Here is a 23,648-nt window from a genome sequence, read left to right on the forward strand (position 1 = left end):
ATAGGATTAAAAGTGATGGGAAGCCAAGAGCAGTGACTCACACCTGTAATCCCAGCACTTTGGGAGGCCTAGGCAGGCGGATCACTTGAGGTCAGGAGTTCTAGACCAGCCTGGTCAACATGGTGAAACCCTGTCTCTACTAAAAATACAAAAATTAGCTGGACATGGTGGTGCACGACTGTAGTCCCAGCTACTCGGGAGGCTGAGGCACAAGAATCACTTGAACATGGGAGGCGGAGGTTGCAGAGAGCTGAGATCGCGCCGCTGCACTTCAGCCTGGGCAACAGAGCAAGCCTTTGTCCCCCGAAAAATAAGTAAATAAATAATAAAAGTGATGGGACCTGATTTCAAGTAGTCAAAATCGTAGAGACAGCAAATGGGCTGGGCTATGGGCCAGAGGGTAAAGGGATGTAATTGTTTAATGGGTACAGAGTTTCAGTTTCACAAGATGAAAACAGTTCCCAAAACTGTATACCTGTACATGATTAAGATGGTAAAGTTTATGATATGTGTATTTTACCAAGATTTTTTAAATGAAAAACATTTTTTTTTTTTTTTTTTTGAGACAGAGTCTCACTCTGTCGCCCAGGCTGGAGTGCAATGGCACAATCTCGGCTCATTACAAGCTTTGCCTCCCGGGTTCACAACATTCTCCTGCCTCAGCCTCCCAAGTAGCTGGGATTACAGGCACCTGCCACCATGCCTGGCTAATTGTTTTTTGTATTTTTAGTAGAGACGGGGTTTCACCGTGTTAGCCAGGACGGTCTCGATCTGACATTGTGATCCACCCGCCTCAGCCTCCCAAAGTGCTAGGATTACAGGCGTGAGCCACCGTGCCAGCCTGAAAAACATTTTTAAGTGGTGGGACCTGTAGGGCTCCACGGGGCACCGAGCACAGGAAAGCGTGTGGTAAATAAAAGGTGACTGCCAGGGCTGTTGAGGGGCTGACTAGGGAAGGCCTGCTTCCTAGAAAAGGGGTGAGGCACAGGGCATTGGAGGGAGGCGTGCCTGGGAGGTCAGGAGTCCTGCCTATGCGGGAACCTGGACCAGCACCCTCGCTGCTTTGGGCCTCCTCTGTGAAGTGAGGCGTAGTCCCCTCCTGGGGCCAGCAAGTTGCTCTGTGACCTCGGCCAGCAAGCTCAAAGCCACGAGGGGCATGGCTCCTTGCGCCCCCTGCTGGCCGACTCGCGAATAACACACCCACAAGCCCCCAAGTTGCTCCCAACCAACCTGGCCAAGTTGCTGCGTTAAGGCAGCCTACGTGGCCCCCTGTACCCTTCTGCTCTTGGCTGAGAACCCCTTATGGCTTCTCCCTGCCTCCCTCCTAAGTTCCTGGAACCTACCTTCACCACACCCATAAGCTCACAGACACAGACACAGAGATGTGTGCACATGCTCAGGTGCAAGCTCTTGTATTTGGATCCTTTTGTTGTTTTGTTTTGTTTTTTTGTAGAGAAAGGGTGTTGTTATGTTGCCCAGGCTAGTCTTCAACTTCTGAGCTCAAGCGATCTGCCCACCTCAGCCTCCCAAAATGCTGAGATTACAGGTGTGAGCCACCATGCCCAGCCTCCATGAATTATTATTATTTCATACATAGAAAATTGATGTTTGGAGAGGTAAAATGGCTTGCCTCATGTCACACAGCCAGGGTCATCAAAGCCTGTGTTCTAATCCTTCCCCCATCTCTCACCACTGCCCTCCTCCTTGGGTGTGTACTTGGGGCCTGATCCTGGCTGTGGTAATAGAACAGACCTACCCTGTGGAGGGTGCAACATAACATTCACTTCTGGCTGGGCACGGTGGCTCACGCCTGTAATCTCAGCACTTTGGGAGGCCTCACGCCTGTAATCTCAGCACTTTGGGAGGCCGAGGCGGGCGGATCATGAGGTCAGGAGTTCAAGACCATCCTGGCCAACATGGTGAAACCCCATCTCTACTAAAGACACACAAAAAAATTAGCTGGGCATGGTGGCGCGTGTCTGTAATCCCAGCCACTCGGGAGGCTGAGGCATGAGAATCGCTTGAACCTGGGAGGCGGAGGTTGCAGGGAGCCGAGATCATGCCATTGCACTCCATCCTGGGTGACAGGGCGAGACTCTGTGTCAAAAAACAAACAAACAAACATTCACTCCTATGCCCAGTCTTACCTGGCCACACATAGGCCCGATGCACTGCCAGTCCCCTGCAATGGAAGCCGATCCTGGTTTCCAGCCCCAGCCCCAAGGCTGCAAGATTGTTTAAGCATATCCGTGTCCAGCACAGGTGCCACCCAGCTCCTTGACCCCCATGGAGCCAGTGATCTGGATACACAGAAGGCACCACCTTTCCTGAGAACTGGCAGTGCCCAGAGAAGGCAAGGGGCCAAGCCTGGGGCAGGGGAGAGAAGAGGGCCACAGCTGGGATCTGTTTCTCCTGAGTTTCTGCCCTGTGCTGACACCAGGTGTACAATCTGCTATAAGGCCTGCAGGAGCTCAATGTAAGTGTTGTTATTTTAGTATGATAGGAATTTCCTCACCTGTTAATGAGGGTGAGGATAACACCTGCTTTACAGAGTTGTTGAAAGGATCCAGTGACAGAAGTATTGGGACAGAGTGAGTCCTAGTAAATTAAAGCTGGTTGTATTATTAATATTATTCTCGGCCAGGTACGGTGGCTCACATTTGTAGTCCCAGCACTGGGAGGCTGTGGCAGGAGGATGCCTTGAGCCCAGCAGTTTGAGACAAGCCTGGGCAACACAGTGAGACCACATCTCTACAAAAAATACAAAAATTAGCTCAATTCACTTGAGATGATGAAGACATGACTTAGGATGTTGTCACTTCAGGAAAAAAAGACTGATTTGATAGACACAGAGTCCGATGTGGGGGAGAGTGTCAGAGAGAGAATTGATCTACCAGGCAACTGTGGATTTTTAACTCAGTGGTCAGAAGGCAGTAGAGTGGGGTCCTGGTAGGGTGAAATCCAGCTCCTCTTCTAGTCCTAGAAGAGGTAGCAGGATGTTGGGTCCAGGACAGGAAATGGCTAACCTAAGGGGACCCTTTGGCCCAGGATGGTTCCCATCCCAAGACACCCCTCGGTCCTGGGCCAGCGGATAGTTGGTCTTCATAGAACAGGCAGAGGGCACAGGGTGCCTCCCATGACCAGCCCTGGGCTTGGGCCTGCCCTTGGCCCGCTCGTCCCTTTAGCTGAGTGCCCTGAGCTAAAGCACCAGACTCCCTCCCTTGAGGTGACACCAAGGAATGTCCCTCCTGGGATGGCGGTAACACTACCCTTTGTTGCTCAAGGCACAGGTACTTAGTTTCAGGGGTCAGAGTACATACTTCAGGCCTCTCCTGGGAACCGCTCTCAAATCTAAGGAATGAGAGGGTGAGCTCTGGCATCCCCTTGTGTATTAGCCCATTCTCCCACTGCTATAAAGAACTGCGCAAGACTGGGTCATTTATAAAGGAAAGAGGTTTAATTGACTCACAGTTCCTCATGGCTGGGGAGGCCTCAGGAAACTTAAAATCATGGCAGAAGGGGAAGCAAACACGTCCTTCACATGGTGGCAGGAGAGAGAAGTGCTGAGCAAAGGGGGAAAAGCTCTTTATAAAACCATCAGATCTCCTGAGAACTCACTCATTATCGCCAGCACAGCAGCATGGGGGTAACTGCCCCCATGATTCAATTACCTCCCACTGGGTCCCTCCCAGGACACGTGGGGATTATGCGAACTGCAATTCAAGATGAGATTTGGGTGGGGACACAGCCCAACCCTATCACCTTGGATTCGATTCCTAGGGCTGTTGTAACAAACAAGCCACACTTCATTGTATTGCGTTTGGCAGATATCGTGGTCTTTACAAATTGAAGCTTTGTGAGAACCTTGCACCAAGCAAGTCTATTGTTCCCATTGTTCCAACAGAATGTGCTCCCTTAGGGTCTGTGTGTAATTCCCACAATAGTTAAAACTTTATCATTATTATTATATCTGATATGGTGATCTGTGATCAGTGATCTTTGATGTTACTATTGTGCTTGTTTTGGGGAACCACAAACCATGCCCATATAAGATGGTAAACTTCATAAATGCATGCGGGCCGGAGGCAGCGGCTCACAACTGTAATCCCAGCACTTTGGGAGGCCGAGGTGGGCAGATCACCTAAGGTCAGGAGTTCGAGACCAGTCTGACCAACATAGTGAAACCCCATCTCTACTAAAAATACAAAAATTAGCCAGACATGGTGGAATGTGCCTGTAATCCCAGCTACTTAGGAGGCTGAGGCAGGAGAATCGCTTGAACCCAGGAGGCGGAGCTTGCAGTGAGCTGAGATTGCGCAACTGCACTCCACCCTGGGCGACAAAGCAAGACTACGTTTCAAAAAAAAAAAAAAAGGCTGAACAAACTGAAAAACCAGCAGCTCTTTTTCAGTTCATCAGAAAATTAGGTCACAGGGTAACTTGCTGCCCCCAAACTGGAGAGGCAGAAAGGTAGATACAGAGAATCATGATTTGCCAGAGCAGAAACCTTCCCTGGAGTCAGCACCTGAGTGGGAAAACTTGAACTGCAACTGACGAATGTCTGGCAGCGTGGATGTGTGCTGCTGGTTAATGTTAGGTGGCAGCTGGACTGGAGTAAGGAATACCTAGAGAATGGTGAAGCATAACTTCTGGGTGTGTCTGTGAGGGTGTTTCCAGAGGAGATTGGCATGGGTGTCAGTGGACTGAGTGGGGGAAGATCCGTTCTCAGTGTGGGTGGCACCATGCAATTGGTTCACGGCTTGAATGAAAACAAAAGAGGAGAAAAGATTTTCCTCTTTCTGTCTCTGTCTCTCCTGGAGCTGGGAGATTCTCCTCCTCCTGCCCTTTGGATATCAAAACTCTAGGCTCTTCAACCTTGGACTGAGAATTACCCCAGTGTCGTCCCTGGTTCTGAGGCTTGCAGACTTGGACTGAGCCATGCTACTAGCACCTCTTGCAAATAGTCTGTCAGGGGACTTCTCAGCCTCCATTAATTGTGTGAGCCAATTTCCCTGTAAATCCCCTCTCATGCACTTTGGGAGGCCGAGGCGGGCGGGTCACAAGGCCAGGAGATCGAGAACATCCTGGCTAACACGGTGAAACCCCGTCTCTACTAAAAATACAAAAAAATTAGCTGGGTGTGATGGCGGGCACCTGTAATCCCAGCTGCTCAGAAGGCTGAGGCAGGAGAATGGTGTGAACCCGGGAGGCGGAGCTTGCAGTGAGCCAAGATCGTGCCACTACACTCCAGCCTGGGCAACAGAGCAAGATTCCGTCTCAAAAAAAAAAAAAAAAGGCTGGGCAAGGTGGCTCACCAGCATGATCTCGGCTCACTGCAACCTCCACCTCCTGGGTTCAAGCAATTCTCCTGTCTCAGCCTCCTGAGTAGCTGGGATTACAGGCATGCGCCACCACACCCAGCTAATTTTTGTATTTTTAGTAGAGATGGGGTTTCACCATGTTGGCCAGGCTGGTCTCAAACTCCTGACCTCAGGTGATCCACCCACCTCAGCCTCCCAAAGTGCTGGGATTACAGGCGTGAGTCACCGTGCTTGGCCAAGAGTAACTTTTTAAGTATGCCAGAGCATTCCTCCAAAACATTCTTTTTCTTTCTTTTCTTTTTTTTTTTTTTTTTTTTTTTTTTTTGAGATGGAGTCTCGTTCTGTCACCCAGGCTGGAGTGCAACGCACAGTCTCAGCTCACTGCAGCCTCCAAGCAATTCCCTTGCCTCAGCCTCCCGAGTAGCTGGGATTACAGGTATGAGCCACCATGTCTGGCTAATTTTTATGTTGTTAGTACAGACAGGATTTCACTGTGTTGGCCAGTCTGGTCTCAAACTCCTGATCTCAAGTGATCCGCCCACCTCAGCCTCCCAAAGTGCTGGAATTACAAGCGTGAGCCACTGGGCCTGGCCCAAAACATTCTTTTTCTTTTTTTGTTTTTTGAGATGGAGTTTCACTTTTGTTGCCCAGGCTGGAGTGCAATGGTGCAGAGGCTCACTGCAACCTCCGCCTCCCGGGTTTAAGTGATTCTCCTGTCTCAGCTTCCCCAGTAGCTGGGATTACAGGTGCATGCCATCACGCCTGGCTAATTTTTGTAGTTTTAGTAGAGATGGGGTTTCATCGTATTGGTCAGGCTGGTCTCAGACTCCTGACCTCAGGTGATCTGCCCTCCTTGGCCTCCCAAAGTGCTGGGATTACAGGTGTGAGCCACCATGCCCGGCCTTTTTTGTTGTTGTTGTTTTTTTGTTTTTGTTTTTGATTCATGGTCTCACTCTGTTGCCCAGGCTGGAGTGCAGTGGAGCAATTTTGGCTCATTGCAACCTCTGCCTCCTGGGCTCAAGCGATTCTCGTGCCTCAGCCTCCTAAGTAGCTGGGACTACAGGTGTGTGCAACCTCACCCAGCTAATTTTTGTATTTTTGGTAGAGACGGGGTTTTGTCATGTTGGCCAGGCTGGTCTCAAACTCCTGACCTCAGGTGACCCGCCCACCTCGGCATCCCAAAGTGCTGGGATTACAGGTGTGAGCCACCATGCCCGGCCTTGGCCGTTTGTATATCTTTTTTGGAAACATTCAGATTTATGATTTGCAGATATTTCCTTCCATTCCATGGGCTGTCTTTTCATTTTCTTAATGGGTATCCTTGAAGCACAAAAGTTCTTAATTTTGATGAAGTCCAGTTTATTTTTTCTTTTGTTGTGTATGTTTTGGATGTTATGTCTGAGAACCCCAAGGTCACAGAGATTTACTCCTATGTTTTCTTCTAGTTTTATTGTTTCAGTTCATACATTTAGTTTTTTTTTTTTGAGATGGAGTCTCGCTCTGTCACCCAGGCTGGAGTGCAGTGGCGTGATCTTTGCTCACTGCAAGCTCCGCCTCCCGGGTTTACACCGTTCTCCTGCCTCAGCCTCCAGAGCGGCTGGGACTATAGGCGCCCGCCACCACGCCTGGCTAATTTTTTGTATTTTTAGTAGAGACGGAGTTTCACTGTGTTAGCCAGGATGGTCTCAATCTCCTGACCTTGTGATCTGCCCGCCTCGGCCTCCCAAAGTGCTGGAATTACAGGCGTGAGCCACCTCACCCAGTCCATACATTTAGTTATGTGATTCACTTTGAATTAATTTTTGTGTATGGGCAGGGCATATGGTTCACGCATGTAATTTCAGCACTTTGGGAAGCTGAGTGAAGGGGTGGCCTGCCCCTCCACACCTGTGGGTATCTCGTCAGGTGGGACCAGAGACTGAGAAAAGAAGTAAGACACAGAGACAAAGTATAGAGACAACAGTGGGCCCAGGAGACCAGCACTCAGCATATCAAGGACCTGTACCGGCATCGGTTTCTGACTTTCCTCACTTTTTATTGATTATTATTTTTATTATCTCAGCAAGAGGAATGCGGTAGGAGAGCAGGGTGATAATAAGGAGAAGGTCAGCAAAAAAACATGTGAGCAAAAGAATCTATGTCATAATTAAGTTCAAGGGGAGGTACTATGCCTGGATGTGCATGTAGGCCGGATTTATGTTTCTCTCTGCCCAAACATCTCAGCGGAGTAAAGAATAACATTGTGGCAGCATTGCTGCCAACGTGTCTCGCCTCCCGCCATAGGGCGGTTTTTTTCCTATCTCAGAATTGAACAAATGTATAATCGGGTTTTATACTGAGACATTCAGTTCCCAGGGGCAGGCAGGAGACAGTGGCCTTCCTCTATCTCAACTGCAAGAGGCTTTCCTCTTTTACTAATCCACCTCAGCACAGACCCTTTATGGGCATTGGGCTGGGGGACGGTCAGGTCTTTCTCATCCCACGAGGTCATATTTCAGACTATCACATGGGGAGAAACCTTGGACAATACCTGGCTTTCCAAGGCAGAGGTCCCTGCGGCTTTTCGCAGTTCGTTGTGCCCCTGGTTTATTGAGACTAGAGAATGGGAATGACTTTTACCAAGCATACTGCTTGTAAACATTTTGTTACCAAGGCGTATCCTGCACAGCCCTAGATCCCTTAAACCTTGATTCCAGACAACACATGTTTTTGTGAGCTCAAAGTTGGGGCAAAGTGGCTGGGGCAAAGTTACAGATTAACAGCATCTCAGCAAAGCAATTGTTCAAGGTACAGGTCAAAATGGAGTCTCTTATATCTTCCCTTTCTCCATAGATACAGTAACAGTCTGATCTCTCTTTCTTTTCCCTACACTGAGGAAGGAGGATCACTTGAAGTCAGGGGTTCAAGAACAGCCTGGGCTAGCCAGGCGTGGTGGCTCATGCCTGCAATCCTAGCACTGTGGGAGGCCGTTGTGAGCAGAACAACTTCAGGCCAGGAGTTCAAGACCAGCCTGGCCAGTATAGCAAAACCCCATCTGTAATTAAAATACAAAATTAGCCAGGCTATAAGTACAGTGTGTACTTATAATCCCAGCTACTCAGGAGGCTGAGGCAGGAGAATCACTTGAACCCAGGAAGTCGAGGCTGCAGTGAGCTGAGAAGGCACCACTCCAGCCTGGGTAACAACGTGAGACCCTATCTCAAAAAAAAAAAAAAGAAAGAAAATAAAAAAATTATATTTGTGTATTCCGTGAGATAGAGGGTCCAGTCCAGATTCATTCTTTTCTTTTTTTTTTTTTTTTTTTTTTTTTTTTTTTTTTTTTTTTTTTTTTTTGAGACAGAGTCTCACTTTGTCTCCCAGGCTGGAGTGCAGTGGCGCGATCTTGGCTCACTGCAACTTCCATCTCCTGAGCTGAAGCAATTCTCTGCCTCAGCCTCCTGAGTAGCTGGGAGTACAGGTGTCCACCACCACGCCTGGCTAATTTTTTGTATTTTTAGTAGAGACAGGGTTTCACCATCTTGGCCAGGCTGGTCTTGAACTCCTGACCTCGTGATCAACCTGCCTCGGCCTCCCAAAGTGCTGGGATTACAGGCATGAGCTGCCACGCCCGGCCCCAAATTCATTCATTTACATGTAGATATTTAGTTGTCCCAGAACCATTTGTTCATTTGTTGACAATATTATTTCCCACCCACCACCTCCTTTTTTTTTGAGCCGGGATCTTGCTGTGTTGCCCAGGCTGGTGTGCAGCGGCGCAATCTCAGCTCACTGCAACCTCTGCCTCCTGGGTTCCAACGATGTTCCTTCCTCAGCCTCCCGGGTAGCTGGGACTACAGGTACGTGCCACTGTGCCCGGCTAATTTTGTATTTTTCATAGAAATGGAGTTTCACCATGTTGGCCAGGCTGGTATTGAACTCCTGACCTCAGGTGATCCATCCACCTCAGCCTCCCAAAGTGCTGGAATTACAGGCATGAGCCACCACACCCGGCCTCCCCACCTTTTTTTTTGAGACAGAGTCTCATTTTGTCGCTTAGGCTGGAGTACAGTGGCACGATTTTGGCTCACTGTGACCTCTGCCTCCCAGGTTCAAGCGATTCTCCTGCCTCAGCCTCACAAGTAGCTGGGGCTACAGTCATGTGCCACTACGCTCAGCTAATTTTTGTATTCTTATTAGAGATGGGGTTTCGCTGATCTCCAACTCCTGACCTCAAATGATCCTCCCACCTTGGCCTCCCAAAGTGTTGGTGTTACAGGCATGAGCCCCACTCCCAATTTTTTTTTTTTTTTTTTTTTTTGAGACACAGTCTCGCTCTGTCATCCAGGCTGGAGTGCAGTGAGTGGCGCAATCTCGGCTCACTGCATCCTCCACCTCCCGAGTTCAAGTGATTCTTCTGCCCCAGCCTCCCAGTAATGGGGATTACAGGTGCACACCACCATGCCTGGCTAATTTTTCTATTTTTAGTAGAGATGAGGTTTTAGCATGTTGGCCAGGCTGATCACAAACTTCTGACCTGAAGTGATCTGCTTGCCTCAGCCTCCCACAGTGCTGGAATTACAGGCGTGAGCCACCATGCCTGGCCCCCATTTGAGTTTCTTAGCATCTTATCAAATAGCAATTGTGAGAGTTTATTTCTGGACTGTCAGTTCTATTCAATTGACTTATATATCTATCTTTAAGCCAGTATCACACTTTCTCGCTTCCTGTATGTTTGTATTAAGCTTCCAAATTGTGCAGTGTGATTTCTTCAATTTTTTTTCTTCTTTTTCAGGCATTTACTTTTTTTTTTTTTTTTTTTGAGACATATCTCCCTCTGTCACCCAGACTGGAGTGCAGTGGTGGGATCATGGCTCACTGTAGCCTTGACCTCTCCAGGATCAAGTGATTCTCCCACTTTAGCTTCCCCAGTAGCAGGGACTACAGGTGTGCACCATCACACCTGGTCAATTTTTGTATTTTTGTAGAGATCATGTTTCAGTATGTTGCCCAGGCTGGTCTCAAACTCCTGGGCTCAAGAGATCCTCCTGCTTTGGCCTCCCAAAGTGCAGAGTTTACAGGTGTGAGACATATTGCCCTGCTTGAATTTGTTGATTGCATCTCCATGGTGTTATTTAACATGTTCTTCTGTCCCTGTATTTTAGTCATTCAACAGTGTGATCTAATTTAGGGCTGTTTTTACAGCAGGAATAATTTGCAGGTGGTGTGTGTGTTTCCAGAGTCAGAACATGTTTGGTTTATGCTCTTGGTGATATTCAGGGCTATCAGTGATCCTCTCCTGGATCATTTTTTAATTAGAGGTGATTTGTGCTTTGAAAGGGTCACTTGGGTTGCTGGGGGGTCTATTGTGTATGAGTAACAGGGTTCTTACAAGGACAGAGTCGGATAATCGTGCAACAGAGCACTTGGTTCTATTTCTAACACTCAATGACCGTATTGTTGTTGTTGTTATTGTTAGAACTGTGTGTGGGGGACCCAAGTCCTGAGCTCAGAGGCATTTTCTGGCCAGGGCTGTCTCCTCCCTTCTCCTCTGCCTCTGGAAAAGTCTGCAGTGCCCCCAAAGCTCTGGGAGGCATGTTCAGGACTGCAGCAGCCATCTCTGTGCACCTGGTGGGGCCCCTTTGGGGAAGGAAGGCTGGAGCCCCACTCACTCGGTGCTTGCACCAGACTGTAAGTGCCCTAACCCCAATACTCTGCCACCTGCATGGCCTGGGGCTTCTGGGGCCTGGCTCGTTCCTGGCTTCAAAGCTGTGCATGAGCCTTCTCTTTCAGGGAGCCCTCTTTAACTGCAGCCTGTATGTGGGCTTCTCCCTTGCCCCTGCTTCTCTAGTCTAGAACTTGTAGCTCTGCATCTGAATAGTCGGCTTGGGCTTTGTAGGGTGCTGCTTCCCATGATTCCCTGTGCCCATCCCAGAATCCAGTACATGGTAGAGGTTCAATAAATGTCAACTGAGCCAGGCGCGGTGGGGTTCCCGGGCCATGGAAGACCTGGCACTTACTCAAATGGTCCCCAAGGCCCCTCCAGGACAGGGGGGCCTGGTGTTGAGATTACTGTGGCTGCCACCCTGACCAGGTCCTTGCCAGCTTCTCCTCTGACCTTGGGCAGGTACCTGAGCCTCTTTGAGCCTCAGTGTCCTCATCTGTTAGATGGAGACTATTGTGGCACCTCTAGTGAGAGTGCAGTGGGAACTGAGCGAGGTGGAACTGAGCAAAATCCTGAGCCAGGGTTCACTGTTGGCCACAGCAGGCGGCTGAGAAGAATGTTGGATCCCCGGCTCCACAGCCCACCAGCCATCTGGGACTGGCAAACCCACAGGAACGGAAGGTTCCTCAGGGACCACAAAGCCCATGCGAGGTCCCTGCTGCTGAAGGGATTCTGAAGACAGGAGGAGCCAACTTACTTATCCAGGGTCACCCAGCCAAGGCGGGTTAGGACCTGAGTCTGGTGGCTCTCAGGTCTGGCCAGTTTCTTTTTTTTTTTTTTTTTTGGTGGAGTCTTGCTCTCTCGGGTCAGGCAGGAGTGCAGTGGCATGATCTTGGCCCACTGCAATCTCCACCTCCCAGGTTCAAGTGATTCTCAGGCCTCAGCCTCCTGAGTAGCTGGGATTAGAGGCATGTGTCACGACGCCCAGATAAGTTTTTTTTTTTTTTTTTCCCAGACTGAGTTTCGCTCTAATGCTCAGGCTGGAGTGCAGTGGTGTGCTCTCGCCTCACTGCAGTGTCTGCCTCCCAGGTTCAAATAATTCTTGTGCCTCAGCCTCCCGAGTAGCTGGGATTACAGGTGCGTGCTACCACGCCCAGCTAATTTTTGTATTTTTAGTAGAGATGGGGGTTTCACCATGTTGGCCAGACTGGACTCGAACTCCTGACATCAGGTGATCTGCCCGCCTCAGCCTCCCAAAGTGCTGGGATTACAGGCATGAGCCACTGCACCCAGCCCCTGGCCAGTTTCTGCACACCAGTGGCTGAGGAGGGAGCTGGCCTGGGAGGAACACCGGGAGGGGAGGGGTGAGCCAGGAGCCAGGACCCTGGGACCCTCCGAGGACTGAATTAGTGCCTCCCTCAGAGTTAGGACATGGCCTTGGGTCCAACAGGCCTAAGTCTGAGTGTGTGTGTTGTGTGGCCTTAAACACATCACTCCCTCTCCTGCACCCTCCAGCCTCTGTTTTCCACCTTCTGTTTTCTCGTTGATAAGATAGGCCTGGCCAGGTCATTCAGGGAATGAAATGGAAGTGCATAGCAAGACCTCTGTAAGTGGAGGCTGCTGCTGTCACTGTTGCCATTATCCTCCCTCTCCGCTCCACCCACCTCCTGCTCCTCTTCTTTAACCCTCAGCCCTTCCTGAGTCAGACTTTATCCTGGCCAAGTCAGGGCTCTGTCTCAGGACACATGGAGCCAGGGCTGGTGGAAGTCTCCACTGGGCAGGCGCCAGGCAGCCCCTGCAGGTTGGGGAGGTGGAGGCTGCTGGAGTCGGGAGGAGCCAGGCGAGGGTGTTGGAGCATAACAGGCTTGGGTGGCAGGCAGAAACCTGCCCTTCTGCAAACTCTGATCTCTTCCCCCTCCTGGGAGCAGACAGGATGGCGCTGTGGCCTGAAAGCAGCCGTCCCTCCTGTGTGCAAGCCCAGACCGCTGCACCCAGACAGATTCCATCTCTGACCTTCCACTTGTTTGTCTCCAGCTCGCCATGGCCAAACAACTGCAGGCCCGAAGGCTGGACGGGATTGACCACAACCCCTGGTGAGCTAGCTGGGCTGGGGAGGTGTGTGGGTGTCCCCTCGGGCATGGGTTGGCCATCCCTGGGTTTACAGCAACTCAGTAGTACCCCGGATGGTGGCGGTACACAGACTGCCAGATTCCAGCCATAGTTCAGGAGAGGCAGGGCCCGAGGGAGTGGGCTTGGTTCAAATTTCAGCTTTCTCCTGCATGACTGTGGCACTAGGACAGGTGACATACCTGCTCTGAGCCTCATCTCCCCAGCTGCAAAATGAAGAATTATACCTACCTGGAGAGTGTTGGGGAGGAGAAAGTGAAATGCTGTCCAAAGCCATTCACCCAGGCACCAGGCTAAGGCCTGTCCAAGGATGACTCTTTCTCACTTGGTATAGAGTCAGATAAACTAAGATAAGTAAGATAAGCAAGTAAGATACAGTCAGCTCTTCACTAGACATTTTCAGAGGTTGATACTGTTTTCTTTTTTGACCTGTTTTATTTTCATTTTATTCTTGAGATGGAGTTTTGTTCTTGTCGCCCAGGCTGGAGTGCAGTGGCACGGTCTTGGCTCACTGCAACCTATGCCTCCTGGCATAGGTTCTCCTGCTTCAGCCTCCAAGTAGCTGGGATTACAGGCGTGCAACACAATGCCCAGCTAATTTTTTTTCTTTTTTTTTCTTCCCCCCCAAGACAGAATCTCACTCTGTCACCCAGGCTGGAGTGCAGTGGCATCATCTCGGCTCACTGCAACCTCCCCCTCACAGGTTCAAGCAATTCTCCTGCCTCAGCCTCCCAAGTAGCTGGGATTACGGGCATGCGCCACTATGCCCAGCTAATTTTTTTTTTTTTTTTTTTGTATTTTTAGTAGAGATGGGATTTCACCATGTTTGCCAGGCTGGTCTCAAACTCCTGACCTCGTGATCCACCCGCCTCAGCCTCCCAAAGTACTGGGATTACAGGCATGAGCCACTGCACCTGGCCCTAATTTTTATATTTTTAGAGAAGATAGGGTTTCACCATGTTGTCCAGGCTGGTCTCAAACTCCTGACCTCAAGGGATTCTGCCCGCCTCGGCCTTCCAAAGTGCTGGGGAATACAGGGGTGAGCCACCGGGCCCAGCCAAAAATGATACATTTTAGACATATTTATTGGTATGCAAATTCAACTCAGCCAGGTCTTGACTCTGCTTCAAACTAGCCCCAAACCACATACCAGCCTCTTCATCCAGCTTCCCAGCCTTTCTCCCACCTGGAGAGGTGGGCACCAGGCAGGGCCAGAACAGAGGATTATGGGTCCAGAGATGATGTGTGCCTGGGCTGGTAGGGCCCTGTTCTGCCCAGAGTACAGTCAAGAGCATAAAACTTTGCTTGAGATGGAAGTAGAAAGGCTGGCTGTGCCTTGTACTAGCTGGGAGGCTTCAGGCAAGTCAGTCCACTCCTTACCCCACAGTGGTCCAGGAACAAGACGTGCCCCACAGGCCATTGTGAAGGTTATATGAGCAGAGCGTTTAACCGTGGTATTGACGAATCTGAGGAGGAGTCATGCAATCTGTACAGGGGGTCTCAACTAGTATTTGGAAAGAATAGAGTAGGATAGGACAGGACAGAAAATACTGCAGTAGATTGCACCAAGAAGGATGAAGCTTCCATTCCATGTTTGTGCTCCACAGGGTTGATGATGCAAAGGTGATTTCTTGGCCGGTAGTGGTGGCTCACGCCTGTACTCCCAGCACTTTGGGAGGCCAAGGCGGGTGAACCACCTGAGGTCAGGAGTTAGAGACCAGCCTGGCCAACATAGCAAAACCCCGTCTGTACTAAAAATACAAAAATTAGCTGGGTGTGGTGGTGGGAGCCTGTAATCCCAGCTACTTGGGAGGCTGAGGCATGAGAATCACTTGAACTCAGGAGGCGGAGGTTGCAGTGAGTTGAGATTGTGCCACTGCACTCCAGCCTAGGGGACAGAGCGAAACTCTATCTCTCAAAAAAAAAGAAAAAAAAAGATGATTTCTTCCTGTGGGTCATGGTGGAAGAACTTGGAAAGCCCCTGGGCTGATTCCTGCAATTAGCAATGTGCCTGACTGACCTAATCTCAACGCAGGGGACCAGCTGTGACACTCAGGCAGATCTTTAGGCCAGGACAGTTGCTGGTTGTCCAGTTTTTGTTTTTCTTCTGTGTGTGTTTTTTTTGTTTTTTTATTTTTGTTTTTGTTTTTGTTTTTTGTTTTTTTTTTTTTTTTGAGACGGAGTCTCGCTCTGTCGCCCAGGCTGGAGTACAGTGGCGCAATCTTGGCTCACTGCAACCTCCGCCTCCCGGGTTCACGCCATTCTCCTGCCTCAGCCTCTCCGAGTAGCTGGGACGACAGGCGCCCGCCACCACGCCCGGCTAATTTTTTGTATTTTTAGTAGAGATGGGGTTTCACCGTGGTCTCCATCTCCTGACCTCGTGATCCGCCCGCCTCGGCCTCCCAAAGTGCTGGGATTACAAGCGTGAGCCACCGCGCCCGGCCTTGTTTTTGTTTTTTAAAACAGAATCTCGGTCTTGTTATCCAGGCTGGAGTGCAATGGTGCGATCTCGGCTCATTTCAACCTCTGGTTCCTGGGTTCAGGTGATTCTCCTGCCTCAGCCTTCCAAGTAGCTGGGATTACAGGCCCCCGCCACCATGCCTGACTAACTTTTATATTTTTAGTGAAGACAGAGTTTCACCATGTTGCCCAGGCTGGTCTCAAACTCCTGACCTCAGGTGATCCGCCCACCTTGGCCTCCCAAAGTGCTGGGATTACAGGCATGAGCCACCACGCCCGGCCGGTTGTCCAGTTTTTCTAAACAGGCCGAAATCCAGGTCACCATGGAAGGCTGGGCTGGTGCCGATTCTCCGTTTGTTACCCAGGGTGGAGTTTGTCAAACTGGCCAGTGAGCATGACGTCGTGAACTTGGGCCAGGGCTTCCCGGATTTCCCGCCCCCAGACTTTGCCGTGGAAGCCTTTCAGCACGCTGTCAGTGGAGACTTCATGCTCAACCAGTACACCAAGGCATTTGTGAGTCTCTCCATCTCTCCTGGAGGTACTGGGGGAGGAAGGGGGCAGGGATTTCTGGACATCAAGCCCACACAGGTGTCAGGCTTCAGGGGACAGAGCCAGAGGATTCTGTTTGACCATAGTTCGGTGTTTACTGAGCGTATCCTCTGTCCCAGAGCCTGTGCCTTGTGGTCTAGTGGGGATGGTAGACAAGAAGGCAGTAATGACAGGCAGTTGATACATGCGTGATGGAGAAGGATGGGATACTGCGTGAGTAAGAAAGTGGAAATGAAACCTGGGGAGGGGGCTGGAGAGATGCATGAAGACTTCCTGGAGGAGGTGACACTTAAACCAAGTCCTGAAAGACGAGCTACTGATTGGATTACACAATAAATCCAAATGTTTTCCGGAAAGGACCACATAGTAAATATGTGACACTGCTTGGATTAGAACAGTGGTTCTTTTTTTCTTTTTCTTTTATGAGACAGGGTCTCACTCTGTCATCTAGGCTGGAGTGCAGTGGTGCAATCATGGTCCACTGCAGCCTTGACCCTGCCAGGCTCAAGTGGTCCTCCCACCTCAGCCTCTGGAGTAACTGGGACTACGGGTGTCCATCACCATGCCCAGCTAATTTTATTTATTTATTTATTTTTGAGTCAGGGTCTCACTCTTGTCACCTAGGCTAGAGTGTAGTGACATGATCACGGCTCACTGCAGCCTCTACCTCGTGGGGCTCACATGATGTGCCATTTCCTGGGGCTCATGTGATCCTCCCACCTCAGCCTCTAGAGTTGCTAGGACAACAGGGGTATGTCACCTCGCCCAGCTAATTTTTTTTGTATTTTTTGTAGATACAGGGTTTCACCATGTTGCTCAGACTGGTCTCAAACTCCTGGGCTCAAGTGATCCTGCCACCTCGGCCTCCGAAAGTGCTGGGATTACAGGCGTGAGCCACTGAAACCTCATTCTGTTCATTCTGTTTTTTGTGTTTTTTTTGACATAGAGTCTCTGACGCCAGGCTGGATTGCAGGGGCGCCATCTCGGTTCACTGCAACCTCTGCCTCCCGGGTTCAAGAGATTCTCCTGCCTCAGCCTCCCGAGTAGCTGGGACTATAGGGGTGCGCCCCCATGCCCAGCTAATTTCTGTATTTTTTTTTTTTTTAAGACAGTCGGCCGGGCGCAGTGTCTCAAGCCCGTAATCCCAGCACTTTGGGAGGCGAGGCGGGCGGATCACAAGGTCAGGAGATCGAGACCATCCTGGCTAACACGGTGAAACCTCGTCTCTACTAAAAATAGAAAAAAAGTCAGCCGGGCGTGGTGGCAGGTGCGTGTAGTCCCAGCTACTTGGGAGTCTGAGGCAGGAGAATGGCGTGAACCCTGGAGGCGGAGCTTGCAGTGAGCCGAGATCGCACCACTGCACTCCAGCCTGGGCGGCAGAGTGAGACCCCATCTCAAAAAAAAAAAAAGCTCTTCCACAGGAGGCCTACACGCCGCCGCTTGTGTTGCCGCCATGTCTCTAGTGATCCCTGAAAAGTTCCAGCATATTTTGCGAGTACTCAACACCAACATCGATGGGTGGCGGAAAATAGCCTTTGCCATCACTGCCATTAAGGGTGTGGGCCGAAGATATGCTCATGTGGTCTTGAGGAAAGCAGACATTGACCTCACCAAGAGGGCAGGAGAACTCACTGAGGATGAGGTGGAACGTGTGATCACCATTATGCAGAATCCACGCCAGTACAAGATCCTAGACTGGTTCTTGAACAGACAGAAGGATGTAAAGGATGGAAAATATAGCCAGGTCCTAGCCAATGGTCTGGACAACAAGCTCCGTGAAGACCTGGAGCGACTGAAGAAGATTCGGGCCCATAGAGGGCTGCGTCACTTCTGGGGCCTTCGTGTCCAAGGCCAGCACACCAAGACCACTGGCCGCCGTGGCCGCACTGTGGGTGTGTCCAAGAAGAAATAAGTCTGTAGGCCTTGTCTGTTAATAAATAGTTTATATACAAAAAAAAAAAAAAAAAAAAAGTCTCGCACTGTCGCCCTGGCTGGAGTCTGGAGTGCAGGGGCACGATCTCGGCTCGCTGCAACCTCCACCTCCACCTCCCCGGTTCAAGCCATTCTCCTGCCTCAGCCTCTTGAGTAGCTGGGATTACAGGCGCCCACCACTACGCCCAGCTAATTTTTGTATTTTTAGTAGAGACGGGGTTTCACCGTGTTGGCCAGGCTGGTCTCGAACTCCCGACCTCGTGATTCGCCTGCCTCGGCCTCCCAAAGTGCTGGGATTACAGGCGTGAGCCACCGCACCTGACCGCACTCTTTCTTTTTAATGGCCGCATACTGTTCTGTTGCCTGGATGTGCCATAATTTATTTAAGCAGTCCTGCACTGATGGACTGCTTCTGCTATCTCAGTATCATAAGCAATGCCACAGCAAATATCCATGTGTGGACATCTTTGTATACATATGTATTTCCCTAAGATAAATTCCTAGAAGTAAAACTAGCAAATGAAAGGCTATAAATATTTATAAATACAATAGGTGGATAGTGTTTAGAAACAGTGTGTGCCTATAATCCCAGCTACTTGGGAGCCTGAGGCAGGAAGATCGCTTGAGCCCAGGAGTTTGAGGCCAGTGCAACATAGTGAGATCCTGTCTCAAAAATAAATAAACAACTAAGTAAATAATGGCCCTCCAGTAAGGTTTACTCATTTACATCCCTGTCAATAGGCTGGTCTCAGAGCTGGTTGGAAAGTTCCTTCTTTGATCAAAAAATAAAAATAAAAAAAATTTGGGTATGTATCTTTTTCTTGCTGCTTTTTCTTTTCTTTCTTTCTTTCTTTTTTTTTTTTTTAACTGGAGACAGGGGCCGGGTACGGTGGCTCACGCCTGTAATCCCAGCATTCTGAGAGGCTGAGGCTGGCAGATCACCTGAGGTCAGGAGTTCAAGACCAGCCTGCCCAACATGGTGAGACTCCATCTCTAATAAAAATTAGCTGGGCATGGTGGTGGGCACCTGTAATCCAAACTACTTGGGAGGCTGAGGCACAAGAATCGCTTGAACCCGGGAGGCGGAGGTTGCAGTGAGCCAAGGTGGTGCCATTGCACTCCAGCCTGGGTGACGACAACAACAACAACAACAAAATAGAGACAGGGTCTCCTTATGTTACCCATGCTGGTCTCAAACTCCTGGGCTCAAGGAATTCTCCCACCTTAGCCTCCCCAAGTGCTGGGATTACAGGTATGAGCCACTGTGCCCAGCCTCATTAAATATTTTACCTCTTTCTTGTATGTTGCAATATTTTTCTCTTCCTGTTTTGACTTTGCTCATGGTGCCTTTTATTTTTATTTAATTAATTAATTTATTGTCTAAGACAGAGTCTCAATTTTATTGCCCAGACTGGTGTGATCATAGCTCACTTCAGCCTTGATCTCCTGGGCTCAAGCAATCCTCCTGCCACAGCCTCCCGAGTACCTGGGACTACAGGCACGTGACACCATACCTGGATAATTTTTTTGATTTTCCGTCAGTAGAGACGGAGTCCCTCTGTGTTGCCCAGGCTGTTCTCAAACTCCTGGCCTCAAGCAACTCTCCTGTCTCATTCTCCCAAATGCTAGGATTACAGGCATGAGCCACTGTGCCTGGCCTGTGCCTCTTGTTGTACAGAAAATTTTTATTTTTGTATGGCCAAATCTGGTTTAGTGAGTTACTGAGTTAAGTTCTAGACAAGGTTTTGATCACTTGGCTTAGCCTTGAGTATTTTTGTTTTGTGTTGTTTGTTTGTTTGTTTTTGAGACGGAGTCTTGCTCTGTTGCCCAGGCTGGAGTGCAGTGGCACGATCTCGGCTCACTGCAAGCTCCGCCTCCCGGGTTCACGCCATTCTCCTGCCTCAGCCTCCCGAGTAGCTGGGACTATAGGTGCCCGCCACCACGCCCAGCTAATTTTTTGTATTTTTAGTAGAGACAGGGTTTCACCTTCAGTATTTTATAAGTGTCCTCAGCAAACAAGTTTCTGGATCTAATCTTCCTCTCAAAAAGGGGTGCTTACAAAGCTGCAACATGAGGTTCCTGACCCTCAACTGTGTGTGACTTTAGACAAGTAATTACTTTTCTCTGGGTCTCTATTTTTCTACCTGTCAAATAGTGGGGATCAAGCCAGGCGCGGTGGCTCACATCTGTAATCCCAGCACTTTGGGAGGCCAAGGCAGGCGGATTACCCAAGGTCAGAAGTTCGAAACCAGCCTGGCCAACATGGTGAAACCCCGTCTCCACTAAAAATACAAAAATTAACCAGGCATGGTGGTGCGTGCCTGTAGTCCCAGCTACTTGGGAGACTGAGGCAAGAGAATCACTTGAACTCAGGAGGCGGAGGTTGCAGGGAGCCGCGATTGTGTCACTGCACTCCAACCTGGGTGACATGAGTGAGACCCTGTCTCAAAATAAATAAATAAATAAATAAAAGCCTCTCCTGCAAAGCTGCTGGGAGGATCAAGTGGGCACAAACATGCTTCTTAAACTTAGAGATGTGGAAAGTGGGGAGTTTCTACTGCCTTGCGGGCTCTTGGACTGAGGTTCATGGAGGCAAGTACTTCCTCTGGTTCTCTGCTAAATCCCTGCCCTGGGCTCCGGGCCTGGCACAGAACAGGCCCTATGGCAAATGCTGGTGGAGGAGATGGAGGAGCTTAGCACTGGATATCTGAGTCAGTGCAGGCCTGGTGGTTGGGACTCTGGCGTCTGGGGCCATATAGATTGTGTGACCTTTACCTCCCAGAGTACACAGGATCACAATAGCACCTGCCCCTGGGTTGTTGAGAGGATGAGATCAAAGAAATCCCACAAACAGCTTGGTGTGTAGAGGAATCCAGAGTGTTGAAAGCTGATCTATTCCACGTCCCCTGGGGCCCAGACTACCGGTACCTGACTCTGCCCCCAGGCCTGCTGCTGGAAGGTGCTAGAATTGCCTAGATACAGCTGGGCCAGAGGATGGGCCCAGGCTGAGCTGGACAGTTGACCCCTGCTGTCCTGGCAGGGTTACCCACCACTGACGAAGATCCTGGCAAGTTTCTTTGGGAAGCTGCTGGGTCAGGAGATGGACCCGCTCAGGAATGTGCTGGTGACCGTTGGTGGCTATGGGGCCCTGTTCACAGCCTTCCAGGCCCTGGTGGACGAAGGAGACGAGGTGAGTGGGCAAGACTTGGGCTGAGTGGGACTGAGAGGTCAGGGCCGTGCTGACTCCAGCTGATTTGACCCTTATATCAGGTCATCATCATCGAACCCTTTTTTGACTGCTACGAACCCATGACAATGATGGCAGGGGGTCGCCCTGTGTTTGTGCCCCTGAAGCCGGTAAGGATGCTAGGTAGAGGATGGATGGGCAGAGGGATCCAAGGCGTGGGCTGAGTTGGACCCTGGGAGTTGGAAAAGGAGGAAGGAAGTGAAGGAAGCCAGTTCCCCTAAGCTGGGAGGGCAGAGGGGAGGTGTGTGTGTTGGGATCCCAGGGGAGAGAACGTGGGGATGGATGCTGGGGGAAGACCTGCATGTTAGGTGGGTAAGTGGTACCACCCCGTGCCACCTGCTCTTGCAGGGTCCTATCCAGAATGGAGAATTGGGTTCCAGCAGCAACTGGCAGCTGGACCCCACGGAGCTGGCCAGCAGATTCACATCACGCACCAAAGCCCTGGTCCTCAACACCCCCAACAACCCCCTGGGCAAGGTACTGGAGGGACCTCCTTCCCTGGCCCCCTGCGGACCTAGTCATGTCTCTTGCACTGTTACTGAGTTGCTGCTGTGGGGCTTCCGTTTCTTCATTTGTGTGTGGGAGGGCCACACACAATGAGCTCTGAGGACCAAGACTCCAGAGGTCCCAGGACAGGGGCAGGAATCCCCAGGGAAGGCCTGAGGGCTGGGACAGTGAACTGGGCTGGGAGCCACCATCACTTCCCAGTGACCCTGGAATAGTGACTATGCCTCTCGAAGTATCTCATCTGTAATGTGGGAACCTGAGGGAACTGACCTCGTGGTCGGTGTTGCAGGGATCCAATGCGATGGTGCAGAACAGCCCTTAGCACTGGGCTTGGCTGTATTCGCCATTTATTTTTTTGAGATGAAGTCTCGCTCTGTCTCCCAGGCTGGAGTGCAGTGGCGTGATCTTGGCTCATTGCAACCTCTGCCTCCTGGGTTCAAGCAATTCTCCTGCCTCAGCCTCCCGAGTAGCTGGGATTACCGGCACCTGCCACCCTGCCCAGCTAATTTTTGTGTTTTTAGTAGAGACGGGGTTTCTCCATATTGGCCAGGCTGGTCTCAAACTCCTGACCTCCAGTGTTCCGCCCACCTCGGCCTCCCAGAGTGCTAGGATTACAGGCGTGAGCCACTGCACCTGGCCACAGCTGTGTCCTTTAACCTCTCTGAGTAGGCCTCTGTGTTTGGGGACGGTCGCAGCTGCAGGTCTGTGCTCTCCTTGGGCATCCGTAGGTGTTCTCCAGGGAAGAGCTGGAGCTGGTGGCCAGCCTGTGCCAGCAGCATGACGTGGTGTGTATCACTGATGAAGTCTACCAGTGGATGGTCTACGATGGGCACCAGCACATCAGCATTGGTGAGCCAAGCCAGCCTGGGGCCCCTCCCCTGCACATTGGTGGGAGGGCTTTGACCCCACCTGAGAGTCAGCGCAGGCCTGGTAGTTAGAACCCAGGGTTCTGGAGCCCTGAAGATCCTGTGACCTTTGCCTCCCAGAGTACACAGTGTCACAATAGCACCTGCCTCCCTGGTTGTCGAAAGGATGAGGTCAAATAAATCCTATGCCGGGCATGGTGGCTCACACCTGTAATCCCAGCACTTTGGGAGGCTGAGGCTGGCAGATCACTTGAGGTCAGGAGTTTGAGACCAGCCTGGCCAACATGGTGAAACCCCATCTGTACTAAAAGTACAAAAATTAGCTGGGCATGGTGGCGCGTGCCTGTAGTCCCAGCTACTCAGGAAGCTGAGGTAGGAGGATCACTGGAACCTGGGCGGCGGAGGTTGCAGTGAGGCAAGATGGCGCCATTGCATTCCTGCCTGGGCAACAGAGCGAGACTCCATCAAGCAAGCAAGCAAGCAAGAAGGGAGGAAGGGAGGGAGGGAAGGAGGGAAGGAGGGGTGGAGGGAAGGAGGGGTGGAGGGAGGGAGGGAAGGAGGGAAGGAGGGATGGAGGGAGGGAGGGAAGGAGGGAAGGAGGGAAGGAGGGAAGGAGGGGTGGAGGGAGGGAGGGAAGGAAGGAAGGAAGGAAGAAAGGAAGGAAGTTCTGCAAATAGCTTAGTATGTAGAGGAATCCAGGATGTCGAAAGCCTATGTGTGTCCCCTGGGGCCCAGACCACCATCCTCCCCCATCGCCCCCACCCCAGTCTCAGCAGCTGTTCTATTCGGCCTTGGGCAGCCAGCCTCCCTGGCATGTGGGAACGGACCCTGACCATCGGCAGCGCGGGCAAGACTTTCAGCGCCACTGGCTGGAAGGTGAGTTGCTGAGGGTGGGAGGTCACCACCCCCTGCAAGATCCTTGGCAAGTGAGGTAGGCCTGGGAATGAAGAAGGCTTTAGCCAGGCCTGGAAGGACCTCCCCACCTACCTGTGCCCCTG

General features: G+C 50.8%; 2 protein-coding genes across 12 annotated transcripts in view; both read left to right on the top strand.

Annotated features, from left to right (window-relative positions):
- Positions 1–23,648, top strand: part of KYAT1 (kynurenine aminotransferase 1) — a 43,730-nt gene that overhangs the window by 17,318 nt on the left and 2,764 nt on the right. For 2 of the 11 annotated variants that reach the window (XM_055270814.2, XM_063635856.1), the window contains exons 2-8: positions 12,997–13,055; positions 15,915–16,062; positions 21,071–21,220; positions 21,301–21,387; positions 21,626–21,754; positions 22,513–22,633; positions 23,450–23,526. In XM_055270814.2, the coding sequence (XP_055126789.1) occupies positions 13,003–13,055; positions 15,915–16,062; positions 21,071–21,220; positions 21,301–21,387; positions 21,626–21,754; positions 22,513–22,633; positions 23,450–23,526 (765 nt within the window). In that variant the 5' untranslated portion in view covers positions 12,997–13,002. Of the gene's footprint in view, positions 1–5,673; positions 5,758–10,775; positions 10,989–11,562; positions 11,743–12,892; positions 13,056–15,914; positions 16,063–21,070; positions 21,221–21,300; positions 21,388–21,625; positions 21,755–22,512; positions 22,634–23,449; positions 23,527–23,648 lie in introns of those variants that run through there. The other 9 variants (XM_055270816.2, XM_063635857.1, XM_055270809.2 and 6 more) reach the window with 8 other exon arrangements.
- LOC129478816 (small ribosomal subunit protein uS13-like) lies at positions 17,490–18,071 on the top strand. Its single transcript, XM_055270829.2, has one exon. The coding sequence runs from the start codon at positions 17,552–17,554 to the stop codon at positions 18,008–18,010; it is 459 nt and encodes a 152-aa protein (XP_055126804.1). The 5' UTR covers positions 17,490–17,551; the 3' UTR covers positions 18,011–18,071.

Source organism: Symphalangus syndactylus, chromosome 3, assembly GCF_028878055.3.
Source record: "Symphalangus syndactylus isolate Jambi chromosome 3, NHGRI_mSymSyn1-v2.1_pri, whole genome shotgun sequence".
Classification (NCBI taxonomy): Eukaryota; Metazoa; Chordata; class Mammalia; order Primates; family Hylobatidae; genus Symphalangus; species Symphalangus syndactylus.